Source organism: Astyanax mexicanus, chromosome 13 (assembly GCF_023375975.1).
Source record: "Astyanax mexicanus isolate ESR-SI-001 chromosome 13, AstMex3_surface, whole genome shotgun sequence".
Classification (NCBI taxonomy): domain Eukaryota; kingdom Metazoa; phylum Chordata; class Actinopteri; order Characiformes; family Acestrorhamphidae; genus Astyanax; species Astyanax mexicanus.
In genome coordinates, this window is record NC_064420.1 from 9469235 (window position 1) to 9492104 (window position 22870).

Sequence of the window (22870 nt, forward strand, 5' to 3'; positions counted from 1 at the left end):
TGATTAACACTGAAGCTAAGCTAAGTGTAACATTTAGTTACCTATCTGGCCTATCTGTGTAGATATTTGTAATACTTACCTTATTATTTGATACTTATCTGCTGTTTAGACATTATTTATACTTACCTATTGTATTTCTATTTGTATTTATTTCAGTTTTACCTTCTTTTCAATAAATCTCGCTAACTACAAGACCTGCCTCTTCCTTGGGGGATTTTTGGAGAGATGAGTTTAGCTGGCTGTTGGCTTTAAGAACAGTACAATGTTAATTCTTGTTTTGTAGTTTGCGATTTTCCACCAACCTAATTCATTTTTAATTTCTTGACTTTTTTTGTCCCAATTAAAATCATTACAATTATTTCTTTTAATAATTAAACCTAAAATTTTGACCTCTTCTTTTAACTCAATTTCGATTTGAGGATGGTCTTTTTCACCCATCCATATACCTTCTGTTTTATTTGTGTTTAATTTAGCCCCTGACACTTCTTCATAAAATTTAAAGTGTTCTTGGATAATCTGCCATTCTCCCTGGTTTTTGATAAAAACGGCAATATCATCCGCATAGGCAGAAATTTTAACATAATCATTTAAATATTTAACTCCTAAAATGTTTTTATCTGATTTAATTCTGTTTAGTAAGGGGCTAATTGCCATTATATAAAGGGCAGCGCTCAATGGGCAGCCTTGTTTAACACCTCTTTTTATCTCAAATTTATCGGTCAACACTCCATTAACATTAATCTGCACAACTGTTTTTTTATATAACAATTTTAAAATATTTATAAATTTTTTAGAGAAACCATAAAATTCCATGACACTCCACAAATAGTCCCGAGAAAGAAAATCAAAAGCCTTTTTTTGGTCCAAGCTCATGAGAAAAAAGTTTTTAGCATGCTCGTCTGAAATTAATTCTCTAATAATACATAAGTTGTCCCACATATACCTGCCCTTAATGGCACATGTTTGTTCTTTTTCAATTATTTTTTCTAGATTTCCTTCCAATTTGTTCATCAAAATTTTTGCAAGGATCTTATAATCAACATTCATTATAGTGATTTGCCTCCAATTGTCTAAAATATTTTCATCCCCTTTTTTGTAAATTAAAGAAATCACTCCTTCATAGAAGCAATCGTTTAAAAGATCTTTTTCAATTGCTTCATTAAAATAATTTACCAAAAGGCTTACAATTTCAGAAGAGCATACTTTATACAGTTCTGCAGGCAGGCCATCAGGGCCTGGAGTTTTTCCATCATTTAGACTTTCAATGGCTTTAATAACCTCTTCGTCTGTTACTGGATTAGTCATTTCATTAGAATTTTCTACACTTATTTTAGGACAAGAATTTAAAAAGATGTTAACTTTTTCTTTATCAATAACTACATGTTCATAGGTCTTACTAGCCTGTAATTTGATTTCATTTCTCTTTCTTATCTCATTTTCAATAATTTCACCTTGATCATTTTTAATACCCTTTAAAAATTTACTTTCTCTCCTACGATGCAGTTTTTCAACTACAGATTGAGGATTTCCAGTCCAATTTAGACCTAAGCCGGCTTGCAATTGTACATTTAAAAATAATTCATCATTAATTTGTGTTAATTCAGATTTGACTCTATACAATTGATTTTCTTCATTTGAATCCCTATGAGGTTTACTTTGTAGTTCAACTAATATTTCCATTAAATTTTCATAATATTAATTTCGTTTTCTATTTAATTCTTTACATTTTATTTTTAAAAAATCCTTTATTTGTTTTTAAAAATTGCCCATAATTCAATACTATCACATGTTAAAATATCTAAATCTTTAATTCTTTTAATTTCTTTAATTAAGTCTGTTAACATATCTTTGTTTTTTAAACATTTTGTATTCAATTTCCAGTATCCTTTGGTTTCACAAAAATCTGGATTAAGGGAAACAGATACAGCTAAATGATCTGATTCAATTAAAAATTCTGTTTTATAATTTAAAATATTTATTTTATTTGAAGCATATATTCTATCAATTCTTGTTTTAACTCGTTGATCTATTCGTGTAAAACCAGGCTGATGGGGAAATTTCTTTCTGAAAGCATCCACCATTTTACATGAATTGTAACGCCAGATAGAGGGGAGAGACGCGAGCCGAGTAAAATGAACAGACTGGTTTATTTACAGGCTGATAACCAGGTGTTATAAACAATAGAGCCAAACAAACAATAACCTCACCAGATACAAAAGACGTAGTCGTATAAACAGTCCGTGTTCGAAACCAAAAGACAGTCCAGCCAAGCATTAAATTCAAAAGGGGCAAATCCAGAGACATAAACCAATAAACCAAAAACCAGGGTCGTAACGAGAGATCACACAAGAAAAACATAGAAGAACTGCTTAGTATGCAACAAAAGTCGACAATACCTCGCGAAGAATGTTTACATAGTGCTGCCTTAAATACATAAACGTGATCAGCATAACCCGGAACTTCCTCAGAACACAGGTGAGTCTGAGCGTCGGAGCGTAACGTGATTGGGCGAAGGAGAGCGACTGACGGTAACGTCATAATCCAAAGCATTCTGGGAAATGGAGTCCGGCGGTGTGGAAGGAGAGTCGGGCTGCATGACAGTACTCCCCCCCAAAGAGTCCGAAACGGTAGACAGAGGACGACTCAAGGGAACCGCCCCCTCACACCCAGTGGAGATCTGGGCAGATGGCCTGGTAGCAGGAACTGAGTGGACAGGAGCCCTGGACCTGGGACGACCTCTCCTGGAGCCGTGGACGGAACTGAGGGACCGGACAGAGCCCGCGCTACCACGTCTACCCCTTCTAGGACCTGGAGACCCTCTCCTAGGACGACCCCTGGGGCGTGGTGCCGGACGGGACGGATGAGACCGATGGAAGTCCTCCACCAATAAGGGATCCAGGACATCAGCCGCTGGGACCCAACTTCGCTCCTCTGGTCCGTAACCCCTCCAGTCCACCAGGTACTCCAGGGCTCCCCTTCTCCTCCTGGAGTCCAGCAAACGTTCCACAGCATACACAGGACCACCTTCCATATCCACAGGCGGGGGAGGAAGTGACCCAAGCGACGTCTCATCCAGAGGACCAGGGATAACCGGCTTTAACAAAGAAACATGAAAAGAGGGACATACTCGGTAGTGAGAAGGTAAATCGAGACGATAGGTTACCTCATTGATTTTCTTTAAGATCTTGAAGGGGCCTATATACTTAACTGAAAGTTTCTTATTGCCGTCAGACAGCCGGAAATCCCTGGTAGATAACCAAACTCGGTCTCCTGGAGAATAAATGGGGGTTTTACGACGTAAACGATCAGCTTGTTGTTTATGCCGCTCTAAGACTGCCTCAATACGTCTGTGAGTCTCCTTCCACACCTCCTCGCTCCGACGCATCCAATCATCAACAGCGGGGATGTTAGAGGGTTCGGCTGACCAGGGCATGAGCGGGGGTTGGTAACCTAAAAAGCATTGAAAGGGAGTCAACTTAGTCGTAGAACTAATGAGTGAGTTCTGAGCTACTTCAGCCCAGGGGAGATATTTGGCCCAGTCATGGAAATTATTTGAACAATAAATTCTTAAGAATTTACCCAATTCTTGATTCATCCTCTCACATTGTCCATTACTCTGAGGATGATAACCTGATGATAGACTAACAGAAATCCCTAACGCATTCATAAATGCTGACCAGACTTGAGAGATAAACTGAGGTCCTCGATCCGAAACAATATCTTCTGGAACACCAAATATACGAAACACATGATTAAACAGAGATTCTGCCGCTTCTAGCGCATTGGGTAGTTTGCTAAAGGGGATGAACCTTACACCACGAGAGAAACGATCCACAATAGTCATAATAACAGTTTTACCCATGGATACAGGGAGATCGGTAACAAAATCAACTGCTAGGTGAGACCAAGGTCGAGCTGGCACCGGTAAGGGAACTAATTTACCGGCCGGTAGAGTACGAGGAGTTTTACTTTGAGCACAGACTGAGCAAGAGGAAACAAAATCATGAATATCTGAACGCATATTCTCCCACCAAAAACGATTTTCTAACAATTGGAAGGTCCGAGTCTCCCCTGGATGTCCTGACGAAGGAGAAGTATGAGCCCATGTAATTAATCTGGCTCTGCACTGGTCTGGTACGTAGGTTCTGTCTGGCGGGCACTGAGCTGGGGGGAAAGTTACAGAATTAAACTGATCAATTTCTTCTGAAATTTCCCATCTCACGGGAGCTAAAACAATTTCTGGCTTTAAAATAGGTGCGTTTTCTGGACCTTCTAGATTGTCTTCAAACATGCGGGAAAGTGCGTCAGCTTTAGTATTTCTGGATCCAGGTCGAAAAGTAATAACAAAATCAAAATGTGCAAAAAATAGAGACCAACGTGCTTGTCGTGAATTCAAACTTTTCATAGACCTAAGATATTCAAGATTCTTGTGGTCAGTTAAAACCACGAATGGGTGCAATGCTCCTTCTAACCAGTGTCGCCATTCCTCTAATGCTAATTTAATGGCCAAAAGCTCACGATCCCCAATACCATAATTTCGTTCAGCTGGGGAGAGTTTGTGAGAGAAATATGCTACTGGATGCAATTTACTGGGAGAACCAAAATTTTGCGAGAGAACAGCCCCTACCCCTACACTGGATGCATCAACTTCTACAGTGAAAGGTTCTCTAGGATCTGGATGTTTTAATAGGGGAGCAGTAGTGAACATTCTTTTGAGAGAATTAAAAGCCTCGACAGCGGATTCAGACCAAATCAAATTTCTGGTGTTGCGCTTTAACAGATTAGTGAGTGGAGCCGCAATAGAACTGTAGTTGCGGATGAAGCGTCGATAAAAATTTGCAAAACCTAGAAATCTCTGTAATTCTTTTACTGACTTAGGTTGGGGCCAATTAACAACTGCTTGAACCTTCTTATCATCCATGGAAACACCCTGAGCATTGATGACATACCCCAAAAAGGCTACTTTTGACACGTGAAACTCACATTTTTCTGCTTTCACAAAGAGCTGGTTCTGAAGAAGTCGGGTTAGAACTGCTCGTACATGAGATACATGAATGGATAGATCAGAGGAGTAAATCAAAATATCATCCATAAATGCAATGACAAACTTGCCAAGCATATCACGCAACACATCATTGATTAGAGACTGAAAAACAGAGGGTGCGTTTTTTAGGCCAAACGGCATAACCAAGTACTCATAGTGCCCTCTAGTGGTAAAAAAGGCAGTCTTCCATTCATCTCCTTCTCTAATCCTTACCAAGTTGTAAGCACTGCGAAGATCTAGTTTAGTGAAAATAGAGGCTCCACGCAGTTGTTCAAGAGCTACAGGCACTAAAGGTAGAGGATAAGGGTTGGTTTGGGTTACAGCATTAAGCTGTCGATAATCAATACAGGGCCGGAGACCGCCATCCTTCTTTTTAACAAAGAAAAAAGGAGCAGCAACAGGAGAAGTAGAATGGCGGATAAAACCCTGTGCTAGAGCCTCCTGCACATACTCCTCCATAGCTAGTTCCTCGGTCTGAGTAAGAGGATAAATACGTGACTTAGGGGGTATTTGGTTATCAATCAAATCAATGGCACAATCATAGGAACGATGTGGAGGAAGTTGGGTGGCACGAGTTTTACTGAAAACTTCGTTCAAGTCTTGGTAAGTAGTAGGAATATGTGCAAGGGACTCAGACCCTGGACTTTCAACAGAAGTGGATTGGATCTTAGTTTTAGGAACCATTAAACAATGTTTTACACAGTAGGGAGACCAGGATGCAATTTCCTTGTTTGACCAAGTAATCACAGGATCATGTTTTCTTAACCATGGGAGTCCCAAAATAATCTGATAATTAGTGTCTTTCATGATAAAAAACCTGATCTCTTCAGAGTGAAGTGCGCTGACGCTCATCTGAACAGGGGTGGTGATGTTGGTTATGGTTCCTCTCCCGACAGGAGATCCATCCAAAGCAGACAGTCTTATGGGATCCTCCAAGCTCTCAAAAGGAATCAGGAGTTGTCTGGCCAGTTGTTCATTAATGAAGTTCCCCTCGGCGCCGGAATCTATCAGAGCTGAACACACAGAAGCAACAGACTGGCAGAACAGTATAACTGAGATCATGAAAGATTTAGAAAACATGTCAGAATTGAGTCTGCTTACCCCTTTAGCGTGTGGAATCCGAGGGGTTTCCACACGCTTTCCCGAGCTAGTAGCAGGTGGTTCATATGGACGGTCCGGGTTGCCATGGAGACCATGGGATTGCCCACCGTGGGACGAACCTGAAGCTTCCTCTTGGTGTCTAGCTCGAGAGGGGCATGTCGGGCAGTTACGCAACACATGACCAGCTCCGCCACAGTAAAAACATAATCCAGCTTGATATCGTCGTAAACGTTCCTCTCTTGACAACCGGGTAGCGTCCACTTGCATGGGTTCCTCGTCGCTGCGAGGGGAGACCGTAGGTCGAGCGGAGGCAGAGACACGAGATACAAATCCAGACATGCGTGGCATAGTATCCTTACGATTTGATACTGCACCTTGTTTAAGTTGATCCAGTCTTATGGCCAGAGAAATAAGTCCATTTAAGGGTAGTCCATCGTCTTTACAGGCTAATTCCGCTAGCACATCAGCCCTGAGCCCATTGCGAAACATAACTCGCAAAGCCGGTTCATTCCACCCACTACCAGCGGCCAATGTACGAAATTCAAGAGCATAATCAGACACAGAACGGTTTCCCTGACGTAGCCTAACCAACAACTCGCCCTGAGACTGACCATGATGAGGGTGATCAAAAACTAACTTAAACTCACTAAGGAAATCTTCATATGTAGCTCTCTCCATGCTAGGCCACATAGCAGTAGCCCAATCGAGGGCTTTACCGGTGAGACGCGAAATAAAAAATGAAATACGCGCTGAATCAGGACCGACAGTGGAGTTAGCAAAAAAAAGAGATATCTGCAACAAAAAACCTCTACACAAATCAGGAGAACCATCATATTTATCAGGCTTGCTCACAGGAAAAGTAGCTGCCGACGGGGTGGAAGAGCTAACTGGAGGCGAGCTAGCTGAGGCTAAGCTAACGGGGTTAGCCACTCTTAGCTGGGCAAGCTGAGAAGCGATACTCTGTAGGCTCGTGGTAATCTGAGCTAGCTGGGAATGCTGCTCAGACTGCTGAGTGGTAAGAACTGTAACGGTGTTAGCTAGGTTCTCAAACAGCTGACTATGTTGTTCGAGAACCTTCCCCTGATTCCCTACAGCCTGCTGTAAATCATTAAACTCAGCCATAGTCCCTCGCGGCGAGGTATTATGTAACGCCAGATAGAGGGGAGAGACGCGAGCCGAGTAAAATGAACAGACTGGTTTACTTGCAGGCTGATAACCAGGTGTTATAAACAATAGAGCCAAACAAACAATAACCTCACCAGATACAAAAGACGTAGTCGTATAAACAGTCCGTGTTCGAAACCAAAAGACAGTCCAGCCAAGCATTAAATTCAAAAGGGGCAAATCCAGAGACATAAACCAATAAACCAAAAACCAGGGTCGTAACGAGAGATCACACAAGAAAAACATAGAAGAACTGCTTAGTATGCAACAAAAGTCGACAATACCTCGCGAAGAATGTTTACATAGTGCTGCCTTAAATACATAAACATGATCAGCATAACCCGGAACTTCCTCAGAACACAGGTGAGTCTGAGCGTCGGAGCGTAACGTGATTGGGCGAAGGAGAGCGACTGACGGTAACGTCATAATCCAAAGGATTCTGGGAAATGGAGTCCGGCGGTGTGGAAGGAGAGTCGGGCTGCATGACATGAATTGATTATATTTCCTAACATTTTTCCTTCCCTACTTATCTCTTTTGTTAATTTAGGTATACAATCGTTTTCATGTGTGATCGTATTGAAGTCACCACATAAAATGACTCCAGTACCAACACACAATACTTCATGTAGTTTATTAAAAACTCTCATCTTTCCAGCTCTATCCTGTGGGGTATAAATATTTATAATTCTCAATTTATTATTTTTATAAATACAATCAACTAGTAGTAATCTGCCTGGTATTATTTCCCTTATCTTTCTTATTTCCGTAGTTTGTTTAAAAAATATCCCAACACCGTCCGCACTATCTGCACCAATAGATAAGACTGCAGGTCCTAGCTTCCACATATCTTTAACCTGATTAACATCATCCATTGTTTTTAACCGTAGTTCCTGTGCGCAAATAATGTCACACCTTTTTTGTATCAAAGCTTCCATTTTTTCTTTTCTATTTTTTTCTGACTTTATGCCTCGCATATTTATTGATATTAAATTAATTGTCATGATGGATAATTATTTAATAAATTTAATCTATTAATCTCATTAATCTAAACACCATGATTAGAATCATAGTGACAATAGCGGGCATGATATTAATAAAGAAACAGAAAAAAAAAAATTAGCATAAGAATAAACATTAGTCCTTAATCTTCTTGCTGGATTCAGCACCTAATAAAGTTTTTTTTTCCTCTTCGCAGCAGAAGAACGCAAGTCAGTTACCTTTTCTTGAAGGTTGCAACTGTCTCTTACGGCCATGGTGATGGATCCTGGAAGTTCACCTGATGTATCCGAAATGCAGCTGTTCCTCGAAGATTGCCGTGAAGTAGAGGATCTGGATGAAGATGAAGCTGTTGAATTCACAGTTCTGCGTAGATCTCCCCTTCATTGGTGAATCTCCATCGTCTACTTCGACATCTGAGGTGCTGAAATCCGAGTTGGAAGTGCTGCTCTCAGAGCCATCTTCCATTTCTTCTCCTTCTTTTTCCAGCTGGTTTTCACTCCTTCCTGCAGGAATTTTATCGTTGTTTTTTGGAGTAACCTCTTGGATCTCAGTTGGTTCTTCAACTTCATTATGTTCAGTGTTGTTCTCTATTGGTTGTTGTCTTCCTGGTTGTTGTGGTTTTGGTGCACGTGCTTTAGGAACTAGGGCAGTTGAAATAAGAGTGACCTTGATTGCCACACAGATTGCACAGTTCAGTATTTTTGCACTCTTTTCCTTTATGACCCAGTTCTCCGCATTTCCAGCATTTAGTTACTTCACAATCTTTGACCTGGTGGTCTGTAGAGTGACACACGTAACACCTTTGGGTCTGTCCTTGGTACGTTATCCTTCCATTATATGGACCCATTGCAATAGAATTTGGAATCTGCATACGGGTTCCATCAGGATTTCTTTTAAATTTTACCTTGTAGCGGCGAACACCGTACCACAGACCAAATTGATCCAATAATTTCTGGACTGGTTGTAGTATATCGCAAAACCTGCGAATATACTGGTCCACATCACCGTCTGCAACCTTTCCAGTCCAAAACTTCACATAGATAAGAATTTCATCTTGTGGTGAAGAGGTGTCAATCTCCCAGTTATTCCAAAAACCTTGTCCTGATCCAGCTTCGAAAATCTGATTAAAACGTTGCAAAGCACGTTCATGTAAGAAGATTATCTCGAATTGTTTTTTATTAGGTAAGGTGATGAAGGAATAAATGTCAGCAGCATTTATCCACTGGCTTTGCAAAAGTTGAGAGCCAACTTCGTTTCTAGTAGGGGGAATTCCATCTCCTTCATAGCGCAGCCTGGCCCAGTGCCTCCCCGCGACTGGCGGGGAGGCATTGTGTGTGGCCATTACACACGCGACTCAAACAAAGCCTTTCTTCCCGAAGGCGTTTTTCAGCCAAATACAAGGAAATGGGAAAATATGTGAGTCCAAGGGCACACACGCTTAGTTAAACGGAGGTTAAATGCCTCTTCCGCTCATGATTCAGCTCAGATGTGTTCGCTGAACAATACTGAAGTAAAGCAGCGGGCTCCCGGGAGCTGTTGATAAAGCAAAAGCGCCTACGTTCCTATTGGCTACAAGCTTCGCGCAGCAACAGCCAATGGCGTTGCCGCCGTCGAACTCCAGCGCCCGCTCCCCCCTCCTCTTCGTGCAGCCTCTAGTGTAAACGCTTGGCGGAGCGACAGCCAATGGCGTGTCCGCCGTCAAACGCTAGCGCCCGCCCTCCGCTGCTCGCTTTGGGCCCCCACTCCCCCCTCCTCCTCGTGCTGCCTGCTTTGTGTGTGTGAGACAGAGACCGATGGCTGAAGACGGAGACTTTCGCCTTCCCGCTCAAATGAAACCAAAGTTACAATAATAAATAAAACAAACGGATGAAACGAATACCTACAGTGGCTGAGGTCGTGCTATGACAGCTACCTCGATGGGAGCCTTATTTGTATGTTAAAATGAGAATTGTAATGATAAACAGTGTCATACATCATACGCATTAAACACCGTTATGTGCTTTCGATACATGATATGAAGGAAGCTCTTTGAAATGAAACTGTGGGTGGCTCTTAAAAGAGCCGTTGTTAGAGAGGAACAAAACATGAAGGTAACCGGCACCGTTTACTTCTTCTTGGGGGCAGCCTTCTTCGGCTTAGCCGCCTTGGGCTTGACAGCCTTGGCTTTCTTTGGGCTCTTGGTGGCTTTCTTGGGAGCCGCCGGCTTCTTCGCTTCTTGGGGCTCTTGGTCGCCTTCTTCGTAGCCGCTGCCGGTTTCTTGGCCTTTTTGGGAGACTTCTTGGCCGCGGCGGGCTTCTTGGCCGCTACCTTCTTGGGTTTCTTCGCGGCAGCCGGTTTCTTGGCGGCGGGCTTCTTGGCTTTAGGAGCAACCTTCTTGGCCGGCTTCTTCTTGGCCTCGGCCTTTTTCTTGTTGAGCTTGAAAGAGCCCGACGCGCAAGTGCCCTTGGTGACGAGGCTCTTGACGGCGATCTTAACACGAGAGTTGTTCTTCTCCATGTCGTAGCCGCCGGCGGCCAGGGCTTTCTTCAGGGCGGCGAGAGACACGCAGAGGCATTTCAGTCTAGCAGCAGAGAATATCCAGGTAGATAAGAGTGGTCATCTTCAGCATATATTATTAAAGCTTTATCTAATGTTATCTTATTTTAGATAACACTTTGCAATGGAATAAATGTACTAGGTTATTTCAATGTCTTAATTATATATAAATATATACATATATACATATATTATATATACATATATATATATACGTATATATATATATATACGTATATATATATATATGTATAAATGTATATATATATATACATTTATTTATATATAATTAAGACATTGAAATAACCTAGTACATTTATTCCATTGCAAAGTGTTATCTAAAATAAGATAACATTAGATAAAGCTTTAATAATCCCACAACATGGAATTTTATAGAATTAAAGCAACAGACAAGTGCACACAGTGCAAACAAAAATACATAATGATTGAATATATAATATAATATAAGGTGGACTAGAAAAAACATTATGAACAGAACAATTTAACTCCAAGGAATGTTTACACAGCCATTTAAACATAACATTAGAACAAAAAATTAGAATAATGACGTTCTGAAATTGAAACAAATATTCTAAATATGATACAGCTCAGACTTGATTGCATAGTACCCTTTTGTGTTACATGTGAAATAAATACAGAATGATTACATACAGGTTAAAGACTTACTATATTATTATTTCCCTTAGCTGATTCCCCAAGAGCAGAGGAGATCACCAGGGGCCTGGCAGGAATGATAGTAAAGGACCTGCAACCTCTCTCCATTGTGCAAGATAAGGGCTTTCAGGATTTTGTGAAGACCCTTGACCCGAAGTATAGAATTCCAAGTCGGAAATCTTTAAGCGAGGGGAAACTGACGGCTCTTTATAAAGACTGCTCTTCCAAGGTTAGAAGGGCATTGAATGAAGTGGATAATGTTGTACTGACAACTGACATGTGGACATCAAGAACCACAGAAGGTTATTTAACAGTCACATCCCACATTGTAAATGAGCACTGGCAGATGCAAGCATTTGTACTCGAAACATGTGCTTTCCCCGGACAACACACAGCTGACAATATTTGTTCCCAACTCACAAGAATTGTGGAAGAATGGGGCATAAAGGGCAAGATTGTGGCAGTGGTCACAGATAATGGGGCCAACATGGTTGCTGCTGTGCGCAAGGCAGGTTGGGCACATTACCCATGTTTTGCTCACACCTTAAACTTGGTCGTAAAAGACTCGCTCAAAGCTGTCCCAAACTTGGTTGAGATCCAAAAGAAAACAAGTGCAATAGTTTTTTTCTTTCACCACAGCACCACTGCTACATCCAAGCTCAAGGAAGTTCAAAAGCAGCAGAAATTTCCTGAGCAAAAACTACTTCAATCAGTCGAGACCAGATGGAACTCATTATTTTACATGTGGGAGAGACTGTCCGAGCAAAAAGATGCAGTTACCACGGTCCTCTGTCTGCTTGGCAAAAGCTCTCTTTGCTTGACTCAGGAAGAATGGTCTGAAATCAGTCTCTCCCTGAATGCACTAAGACCATTTGAGGAGGTAACCAGGGAAATATCGGCTGAAAAACATATTTCCATTTCAAAAGTCATACCCCTGGTGTCACTGCTTCAAAGAACCCTATCTGGATCTGAGCAAGAAGGCAGCAAGCTAGCTGCTGAGCTGTTAGCTCAAAGTCATCGCCGTTTCAGGACCATAGAAACATTTTATGGTCTTGCCGTCAGCACTTACTTGGACATCAGGTTCAAAAATATGGGCTTCCGTGACTCATCAAATGTTGAACCTATAACCTCAGCACCCCCTTCAACTGCCACCAGCTCTGCCACCAGCTCTGCCACCAGCTCTGCCACCAGCTCTGCCCCAGCTCCTGCAACTTCTACATCTGCAGCAAAAGGTGGGATTTGGGCAGAGTTTGACTCTGAAGTATGTTTGTCTCAGCACCACCGGAGAGCTAGCACTGATGCGCTGATTGAAATGCGCAGATACACAGAAGAAAGGCCTATTACAAGGGACCAGGATCCACTACTTTGGTGGAAAAACAATGCATCAACATTCCCTAGTCTGAGCAAACTCGCAAAGAGACATTTAGGGGTTGTTGCAACCTCCGTGCCAGCTGAGAGGCTTTTTTCAAAGGCTGGACAGCTACTGAGCAACAGGCGATGTGCACTGAAACCCAAAAATGTGAACATGATACTGTTCTTAAATAAAAACCTCTAATCCTTTGTTCTCAACAGGGGGAGGGCCCACAGTGTAGCGGTAGGCCCTAAACGTATTCTTTATTCATACTTTCTTTATTTAATTTTCACTTATTGTTTTTATTTTGTTTAAAGCCAGAAGTGCACTGAAGGGAAGAAATGAATGAAGAACAGAATAAGTTTGAAACTGTTTACAGTATTTGTTGTAGTGTGTTAATTTTGCTGTATTGTGGTTTGTCAGCCCTCTATCTCAGGAGATTTTGTTTTAAGTTATTTTTTACACTCTGTTTATTTAAGAAAATTGCACTGAAAGGAAGAAACCTTTAAAAAAAAAAAACAAAGAAAGGAAAAGATGTCTAGTGAGGGGAGATTTTTTATTTTATTTTTGTATTATGTTTTCTTATTTTCCTAATGTTAAGGCAAATGTTTTGTTGCATTGTTTCTAAACAAGAATGTTGTGATAATAAAGTATTTTGTTTTGTCACGTACAATGTTTGGTGAAATTCTATCCTAGGTATTTTCGATCCTTTGGAACTATGAAGCTTAAATATTAAAAAAAGTATCGGTATCAATATCGGCAATACTGGCCCTGTATTTACTTGGTATCGGATCGATACCAAAATTCCCAGTATCGCCCACCTCTAGTAGCCTTCTGTGGAACCTCCATCAGCGGCGAGGGGGGCGGCCCTTAAGCGCCGCATGAGAACGTTGTAGACTCAACCCGGCCAGCGCTGCGCAGCTGTGGCGCAGCTGCAGGCTTGCGTTGTGTTTTCTCGCTGCGTTTCTCGCACGAAATCCGCGCGCGTGGCCAACTTGGCGAGCGTTAAAGCACTCTCCCGCCTCCGAGAGGCCCCCTCGCGTGCCGTGGAGGCGGAAAGGGCGGCGTGCGGACGGCGCGTTTCTCGCGGCGCTCCCCGAAGCGTGCCGAGCCGGCCGCGCTCCGAACGGGCAACGGCGGACTTGGCGTGCTTATCGTGTAATAATGTCGTGAAAGGGTATCGTGAGCGGGGCGAACGGCGTGGGCATCGTTGGAGGAAAGTGTGGGCGAGAGCTTGTTGGGCGTGTGAGGCGCGTGTGCGTAGTTTAGCTGGTGTTGCGGGGCGCCCTTGTGGAGTGCGTAAAGCACAGTGCTCGCCCGCGACTCCCGCAGTCGACTCCCACGCGTCTTTGTCGCCGTCTGGTCTTCGTCGCCGGCGCCCCGCACTCGGATCGGCGCTCCTCGTGGGGCGCTTGGCTCTTGTGGGGCCCGGGCTCCGGGTGCGGCTCGTTAGGCGCACCTGATTCGAATCGCCGCTCCGTTAACGAGCCCTAAATCCCCCAAACACCGGCCCTCCACCAGCCCTAACCCTAATTCGACCTAGCCCTAACCCCCCCAACCCTAATTTATTCTAACCCTAAACCCCCTAACCCTAATTTATTCTAACCCTAAACCCCCTAACCCTAATTTATTCTAACCCTAAACCTCCTAACCCTAATTTATTATAACCCTAATTCATGACAACCCTAAACCCCTATAACCCTAATTCATTATGACCCCAACGTCCCATAACCCTAATACAGAAGGAAAAAATGAGCACGAGGACACACTTTTATTGTGGGAATAAAAGTGAAAATAGAGCTGAAAACACTACATTACTGAGGCCTAACATATAAATAGACCTGCAAACACTGCAGAAGCACTACATTACTGAGGCCTAACTTAGAAATAGACCTGAAAACACTGCAGCAGCACCGTGTTACTGAGGCCTAGCTCCTAAATATACCTGCACACACCGCAGCTGACATATAAATATACCTGAAAACGCTGCAGCGGCACTACATAACTGATTCCTAACTTATCAATATACCTAAAAACACTGCAGGAGCACTATATTGCTGAGGCCTAACATATAAATATACCTGCGCATGCTGCAGCAGCACTGTAATACTGAGGCCTAGTGCCTACTTTTACCTGCGTGCACACTCTACATGCTCTAGAACCTTGTTGCCTAGCTATAGGTCTTACACGTACACATTCCACCAGCACCTGTAGAACTCTGAGGCCTAGCTGTGTGCGGCAGCATAACAAGCTAAATTTCTACTCCAAACAGTAAGCGTGTCGCTCGACTACCCTGCTCTGGTTCTACTTTCTGCCTGTTAAGACAAACGTGACGGCAAAATGGTGGCCTCGTTTGCCGACTTGGGAGGGGGCTTATTTATGCCTTTGTTAGACGACGCACACCTGGCTCTCATCGTTCACACGCGGCTCTCATTTGCAGCATCAGGTGTGGAAGCTCAGAGGTTGGACCTGCAGCCGTGTAGGGTGTGTCTTGTATGTCTCACAGCTGATTTTCAGTTTGTGGATGCAAGAATAAGTTTGTAACATCACTAATAGGTTACACTTAACATGAATCATTTCTAATCATCTGTTTAAATGCAGCGCACGTGGAGCTGGTTTCGGTGTATTTCTAGATTCATTTTATTTATGTTCTTGAAACAAATTACAACAGAGTTTGTCACAGTATGTGTCATAGGGCAGAGCATTTACACACATATCGTTGGGAATTTGTTAGTTATAGGTAAACTTTATCTTAATTATAGCACTTTACACATGGCAAATATGTGTACATTAATATGTGTACTTTTCTCTCCTCTAGGCATAAACTGTGCAATATCTTACTTCCCCATGCATAGCATAAGCTCTTTAACACTACCGCTGTACTATTTTTGTGATTTCTTGACCACCTATGTACTAGTCACTAGTCACATAATGGGAAATCATTCGCCTTCCATTTTCCCCTCTATCCATATGTATGTGTGTGTGTGTATATATATCTATATCTATATATACCTATATATCTATATCTTTATCTATATATCTCTATATATATATATATACACACAATTATGTAAGTGTAAATAATTTTATTTATTGTTTCTACATATAAATCAATTCATTACAACAATTTTTATACTTATATACACACACTATATAGATATGTATATTTATACATATTTTCTTTATCAAAACATTAGAAAAAGGACACGGAACGCTGCTCTTTAGGGGAAAACGTGGGTGGCTCTTAAAAGAGCCGTTGGGTTTGAACAGAGCGGGTTCGCTCTTTACTTGGAGCTGGTGTACTTGGTGACGGCCTTGGTTCCCTCGGAGACGGCGTGCTTGGCCAGCTCGCCGGGCAGAAGCAGGCGCACGGCGGTCTGGATCTCCCTGGAGGTGATGGTGGAACGCTTGTTGTAGTGAGCCAGGCGGGAAGACTCACCGGCGATGCGCTCGAAGATGTCGTTCACGAAGGAGTTCATGATACCCATCGCCTTTGAGGAGATTCCGGTGTCGGGGTGGACCTGCTTCAACACCTTGTAGACGTAGATGGCGTAGCTCTCCTTCCTGGACTTTCTGCGCTTCTTGCCTCCCTTCCCGGCGGTCTTGGTAACGGCCTTCTTGGAGCCCTTCTTCGGGGCGGACTTGGCTGGCTCAGGCATCCTGCTTCTCTTCGAGTTAGACTGAAGAATGAGGGGGAGGCGACTAACCCCCATGTTATTTGCACTCTGCCAGTCTAATTAACATGAGTCACGCCTTTCAAATGCCGTCAAACCACCATTGGACAAACACAACTCGCTCCACTCTAATACCCCTCCTCTCCCTCCCCCCGCTGCTGCAGCCTGCTCTTTGTGTGCCTTCCCGCGCACACAGCGGTGACGCCCTTTGCGAAGAGCGTTTTATACATTAAAAAACCTTAAAAACCTTTAAAAAATTTGACGCTTTCATATGCGTTAGCTCTGAAACGGACAAATAAACACATCCGCGCATTGTGAGCGCACACAAACACGCGGCTGTATGTTTATTCATCAGTTAGCCTTCATGTGAACTAATGTCTGGTTCAGTTGAGTGGACGGGAGATCCTACGGCGTTCCTTTAAAACAACCTAAAACTAAAGAAATATGTGCCTTTAAACTGACGCTTCTTAATCACAGACTCTGTTATTTACATCTTCTTAAACTTATGCTTTAAGAACACACGTGCATATACATTTTATATATACACACACACACAACTCGTAGGCATATATGTATCAATAATCTCTCTCTCTCTCTCTATATATATATATATATACACACACACACACACACACACACACAATACTGATATCCTTACATATCTTTCGTAGTGTATTTCCACACTTTATCTTGTAATTCATGGGCAGTGGGATGTTTTATATAGGGAAATTAAGTGTTAGTGAACTACTGTATCTTATTCCAACACGGAAAACTGCTCTTTGGGTGGATTTGTGGGTGGCTCTTAAAAGAGCCGTTGTTGTTAGCGGTGTTCGAGACGAGCGTTTAACCTCCGAATCCGTACAGAGTGCGTCCCTGGCGTTTCAGGGCGTACACCACATCCATAGCGGTGACGGTCTTTCTCTTGGCGTGCTCGGTGTAGGTGACGGCGTCTCTGATCACGTTCTCCAGGAACACTTTCAACACACCGCGGGTCTCCTCGTAGATCAGACCGGAGATACTCTTGACGCCACCACGACACGCCAGTCGGCGGATAGCGGGCTTGGTGATGCCCTGGATGTTATCGCGAAGAACTTTGCGGTGACGCTTGGCGCCTCCTTTCCCGAGCCCCTTGCCTCCTTTGCTTTTTTTTTGCTTAAACGTTTTTATTTAATTAATTCAATGATATACAAGAAAAGGTATCAATACAATGCAATATACATAGTGTAAACATAATTTTTTTTCCATTATAATTTCAAAATAGTCCATAAATGTCCTTTTTTCATTTTATTATCTAAAGTTCGTCTTCGTTTAAGTTCTTTCACAATTTGTTTAAAAAGACATTCAGGTGATATAAACAGTTGATCAGTGGTCATTTTACATCGTGATTGCCATAATTTATATTTTGTAATGCATATTAACAGCCAGACTATATCTTTTTCTGTTTGAGATAGAGAATCTTCTAATAGACCAAAAGCTATTGTTTTAATATTTATTAAAAGTTTTATAGTTATAATTTCATTTATATATTCCCAAACTGATTTAGCCCTCGGACAATCTAATAAGAAGTGCTCTAAGGTCTCATCTTCACTACAGTTAGGCATGGGGCATTTTATGGTTTTGACAAAGCAGCTCCATTTAACAACTGCTCTTACCGGTAACCGTCTTACACTTATTAACCAGGTAATGTCTCGTATTTTTTCAGATAAACTTTTATTAAAAATATTTTTAACAGTCATTGTTTGCTCGTTTTCATCTAAATCTCTATATTTAATATTATCACCGTATTCATAATCAGAAATTAATTTATATATATCTTTATTTGAATCTGACACCCAATTAATTTTTTAAATTTCATATTTTAAGATCAGAGTACAGAATTTTAAAATAGGGAAATTGTGAACGAGTTTTACCTTTTTTTTCTTTCCAGTTTGTTAGGTTGCCGATCCAGGCAGCTTGTCTATTGATGCCACTTGCTATAATTTTACATGCTGCAATTTTTGTTTTTAGACTAATAATATCTACAGCCCCTAACCCACCGAGATGTCTACTTTTAAAAAGTATGTTTCTTTTAGTCACCTCCCTTGTGGTACCCCATATAAAATTACAGTTTAATTTATTTAATTTACGTGACCATGTGTCTGTTGGTGGAAATATACATGATAAAAATAATATTTTAGAAATTATATATGTTTTAATTATATTAATTCTATCTTTATAGCTTAGATTATAATTTGTATATTTAATAATATTTTCTTTTATCTCTTTTTCTTTTTGTTCCCAATTATAATCTATACATTGTTTATTATCAAAACATATACCTAGTATTTGTATTTGTTCTTTTTCTTCAATATTAATTGGAAACTTTTTCTTTACATCACCAATCCAAACACTCTGATTTGCACATATTAAGTTTTGCACCTGAAGCTTGTTCATATATTTTAAAATGTTCACATATAATATTAAACTCATCAGTTGATTTAATAAAGATTGTTATGTCATCTGCATATGCTGATATTACCATTTTTTTATCGCCAATTTGTACTCCTTTTAACCTTTTATCGTTTTTAATTTTTTAAATTAATGGATTTATAGCTAATATGTACAAAGCTGCACTAAGAGGACAGCCTTGTTTTACTCCTCTACACACTTTAAAATGATTTGTTAAATTTCCGTTTACATTGATTTGAATTTTAGAGTCGGCATAAAGACATTTTTTCATATTTATAAAAATTTGGTGGAAAATTCATTCAATGTTCATGACCTCCCATAAATAATCTCTGGACACATAATCAAATGCTTTTTTTTGGTCAAGAGCAACAATATAAAATGAGTCTTTGTTCTTATCACATGTTACTTCTCTTAAAGTATTTAAATTGTCCCACATCCAGCGACCTTTGATAGAACAAGTCTGTTCTTCAGTTACAATATCATCAAGAACTTTACAAAGTCTATTCATAATAATTTTTGCCATGATTTTATAATCCACATTCATGAGTGTCAAGTGTCTCCAGTTATTAATGTCTTTCCTGTCTCCTTTTTTATACAATAGTGATAAAACACCTTCATAAAAAGAATCATGCATGTACCCTCTTTCAATCCCCTCATTAAACACCTGTGTTAGCATTTTAGGTAAATCAGAAATACATTTATAATAAAAGTCGGCAGGGAGACCATCTTTACCTGGAGATTTTTTTTTAATTCATTTGCTTTATGGCTTCAATTACTTCTTCCTCTAATATATTTTTATCAGACACATTTAAAACTTTATCATATTTTGTATCTTAAAAATATTTCATCTTATATTTGTCAATTTCTACTTCGTTATACATTTCTTCACACTGTGTTTTAATGCTTTCTCTTATTTCTTTTTGATCTGTAAGAATTTCTTTATTTACACTAAAAATTTCTTGAATATATGAACTTTCTTTTCTCTTTTTATACAGTGAAATGATTGTTTCGTTATTATGTATTTCTTCAGGATTCATTCCAGCTAAGACTTTTAGATTATTATATAAATTTTTATTCATTTTAATAATTACTTCTTTCATATCTAATAATAAATCATTTTCTTCTTCTGTTTTAGTGGGTTTACATTTTAATTCAATATACTTTTTCAAGGTAGCATCATACTGTTTATTATTTTCTATATATAGTTTACGTGATTCCATCTTTAAAAAGTCTCTAATCTGTATTTTAAATGTTTCCCATAAATAACTTTTATTTATTGAGAAGACTTCTAAGGATTTTATTCTTTTAATTTCTTCTTTTAGACTTTTCATAAGATAATCATATTCTAATAGTTTTATATTTAATTTCCAATAATTATTCTTAATTTCTCCTTTTAGTTTAAATTTACATATAACCGTTAAGTGATCTGAGTTTATTAACATTTTGGTATTATATGACTGTACATCTATTTCATTATTAATATACACTGCTCAAAAAAATAAAGGGAACACTCAAATAACACATCCTAGATCTGAATGAATGAAATATTCTCATTGAATACTTTGTTCTGTACAAAGTTGAATGTGCTGACAACAAAATCACACAAAAATCATCAATGGAAATGAAATTTATTAACCAATGGAGGCCTGGATTTGGAGCCACACACAAAATTAAAGTGAAAAAACACACTACAGGCTGATCCAACTTTAATGTAATGTCCTTAAAACAAGTCAAAATGAGGCTCAGTATTGTGTGTGGCCTACACGTGCCTGTATGACCTCCCTACAATGCCTGGGCATGCTCCTGATGAGGTGGCGGATGGTCTCCTGAGGGATCTCCTCCCAGACCTGGACTAAAGCATCCGCCAACTCCTGGACAGTCTGTGGTGCAACGTGACGTTGGTGGATGGAGCGAGACATGATGTCCCAGATGTGCTCAATCGGATTCAGGTCTGGGGAACGGGCGGGCCAGTCCATAGCTTCAATGCCTTCATCTTGCAGGAACTGCTGACACACTCCAGCCACATGAGGTCAAGCATTGTCCTGCATTAGGAGGAACCCAGGGCCAACCGCACCAGCATACAGTCTCACAAGGGGTCTGAGGATCTCATCTCGGTACCTAATGGCAGTCAGGCTACCTCTGGTGAGCACATGGAGGGCTGTGCGGCCCTCCAAAGAAATGCCACCCCACACCATTACTGACCCACTGCCAAACCGGTCATGCTGAAGGATGTTGCAGGCAGCAGACCGCTCTCCACGGCGTCTCCAGACTCTGTCACGTCTGTCATGTGCTCAGTGTGAACCTGCTTTCATCTGTGAAGAGCACAAGGCGCCAGTGGCGAATTTGCCAATCCTGGTGTTCTCTGACAAATGCCAAGCGTCCTGCACGGTGTTGGGCTGTGAGCACAACCCCCATCTGTGGACGTCGGGCCCTCATACCATCCTCATGGAGTCGGTTTCTAACCGTTTGTGCAGACACATGCACATTTGTGGCCTGCTGGAGGTCATTTTGCAGGGCTCTGGCAGTGCTCCTCCTGTTCCTTCTTGCACAAAGGCGGAGGTAGCGGTCCTGCTGCTGGGTTGTTGCCCTCCTACGGCCTCCTCCACGTCTCCTGGTGTACTGGCCTGTCTCCTGGTAGCGCCTCCAGCCTCTGGACACTACGCTGACAGACACAGCAAACCTTCTTGCCACAGCTCGCATTGATGTGCCATCCTGGATGAGCTGCACTACCTGAGCCACTTGTGTGGGTTGTAGAGTCCGTCTCATGCTACCACGAGTGTGAAAGCACCACCAACATTCAAAACTGACCAAAACATCAGCCAGACAGCATAGGTTCTGAGACGTGGTCTGTGGTCCCCACCTGCAGAACCACTCCCTTATTGAGTGTGTCTTGCTAATTGCCAATAATTTCCACCTGTTGTCTATTCCATTTGCACAACAGCAGGTGAAATTGATTGTCAATCAGTGTTGCTTCCTAAGTGGACAGTTTAATTTCACAGAAGTTTGATTTACTTGGAGTTATATTGTGTTATTTGAGTGTTCCCTTTATTTTTTTGAGCAGTGTATATTCTATCAATACGGGTTTTAGATAATGTACTAAACCTTGTAAAATCTACTTTATTTGGAAAAAGTATTCTAAAAGAGTTGTTAATATTTTGCTCATCCATCATTTTTTTTTAGAAAAATACCTTCTTGGCGAATAGCGGATGTTTTATTGGATATTTTATCTATTTGATCTGTGATAGTATTAAAATCTCCACAAATTATTACATTAAAACCTACACACATCAAAACCTTTAATTCTTTAAAAAGTTGTATTTTTTCACCTTTTCCTGCACTGTGTAAACATTTATTGTTCTTATTTTATTATTTTTATAAAAGCAATCAACATACATTAGTCTACCAGGGATGATATCTCTATGATTAATAATTTTAAAATAATCATTACAGAGTAAAATCCCTATCCCGTCTGCTTAGTCTTCCCCAATAGAAAAGAAAGAATCCCCTTTATTCCATCTCTGTCTAACATCATCATTATAGCTCGATAGTCTGGTTTCTTGTATGCATATGTAACGGGTTTTATTTTGTTTATTTATTTTTTCACACAAAATCTTCATATTTTACATGCTAGCATTTTCTATATTTTATTTACAAAAGATTGGTTAAAAATATATTTATTTTCCAGGACTTTTATTATTTTATTTTATTGTATGTTATTTTTCTCCATTCCTCTGGGGGGCGCAGCGTCTTTTAGTGTTTAGCTAGTCTCTCCTCAGTTGGCTGAGAGCTCTGCTGGAGAGAGGTTGGTAGAATTCAGTCTCTGGTTAAAAGTGTCTAAAAAGAGTTCAATTTGTGTTAAAAAGTGTTAAAAATAGTTTA

At 40.8% G+C, this 22870-nt stretch overlaps 1 protein-coding gene and 1 pseudogene across 1 annotated transcript; both read right to left on the minus strand.

The window, feature by feature from the left end:
* Positions 1-2128: 2128 nt before the first annotated feature.
* Positions 2129-5949, minus strand: LOC111195211 (uncharacterized). The gene is made up of 2 exons (XM_022681803.2): positions 5862-5949; positions 2129-3450 (listed from the first exon to the last, which is right to left on the minus strand). The coding sequence occupies exon 2, from the start codon at positions 3431-3433 to the stop codon at positions 2465-2467; it is 969 nt and encodes a 322-aa protein (XP_022537524.2). The 5' UTR covers positions 3434-3450; positions 5862-5949; the 3' UTR covers positions 2129-2464.
* Positions 5950-10412: 4463 nt separating this feature from the next.
* Positions 10413-15283, minus strand: LOC125780581 (histone H1-like; annotated as a pseudogene).
* Between the last annotated feature and the right edge of the window lie 7587 nt (positions 15284-22870).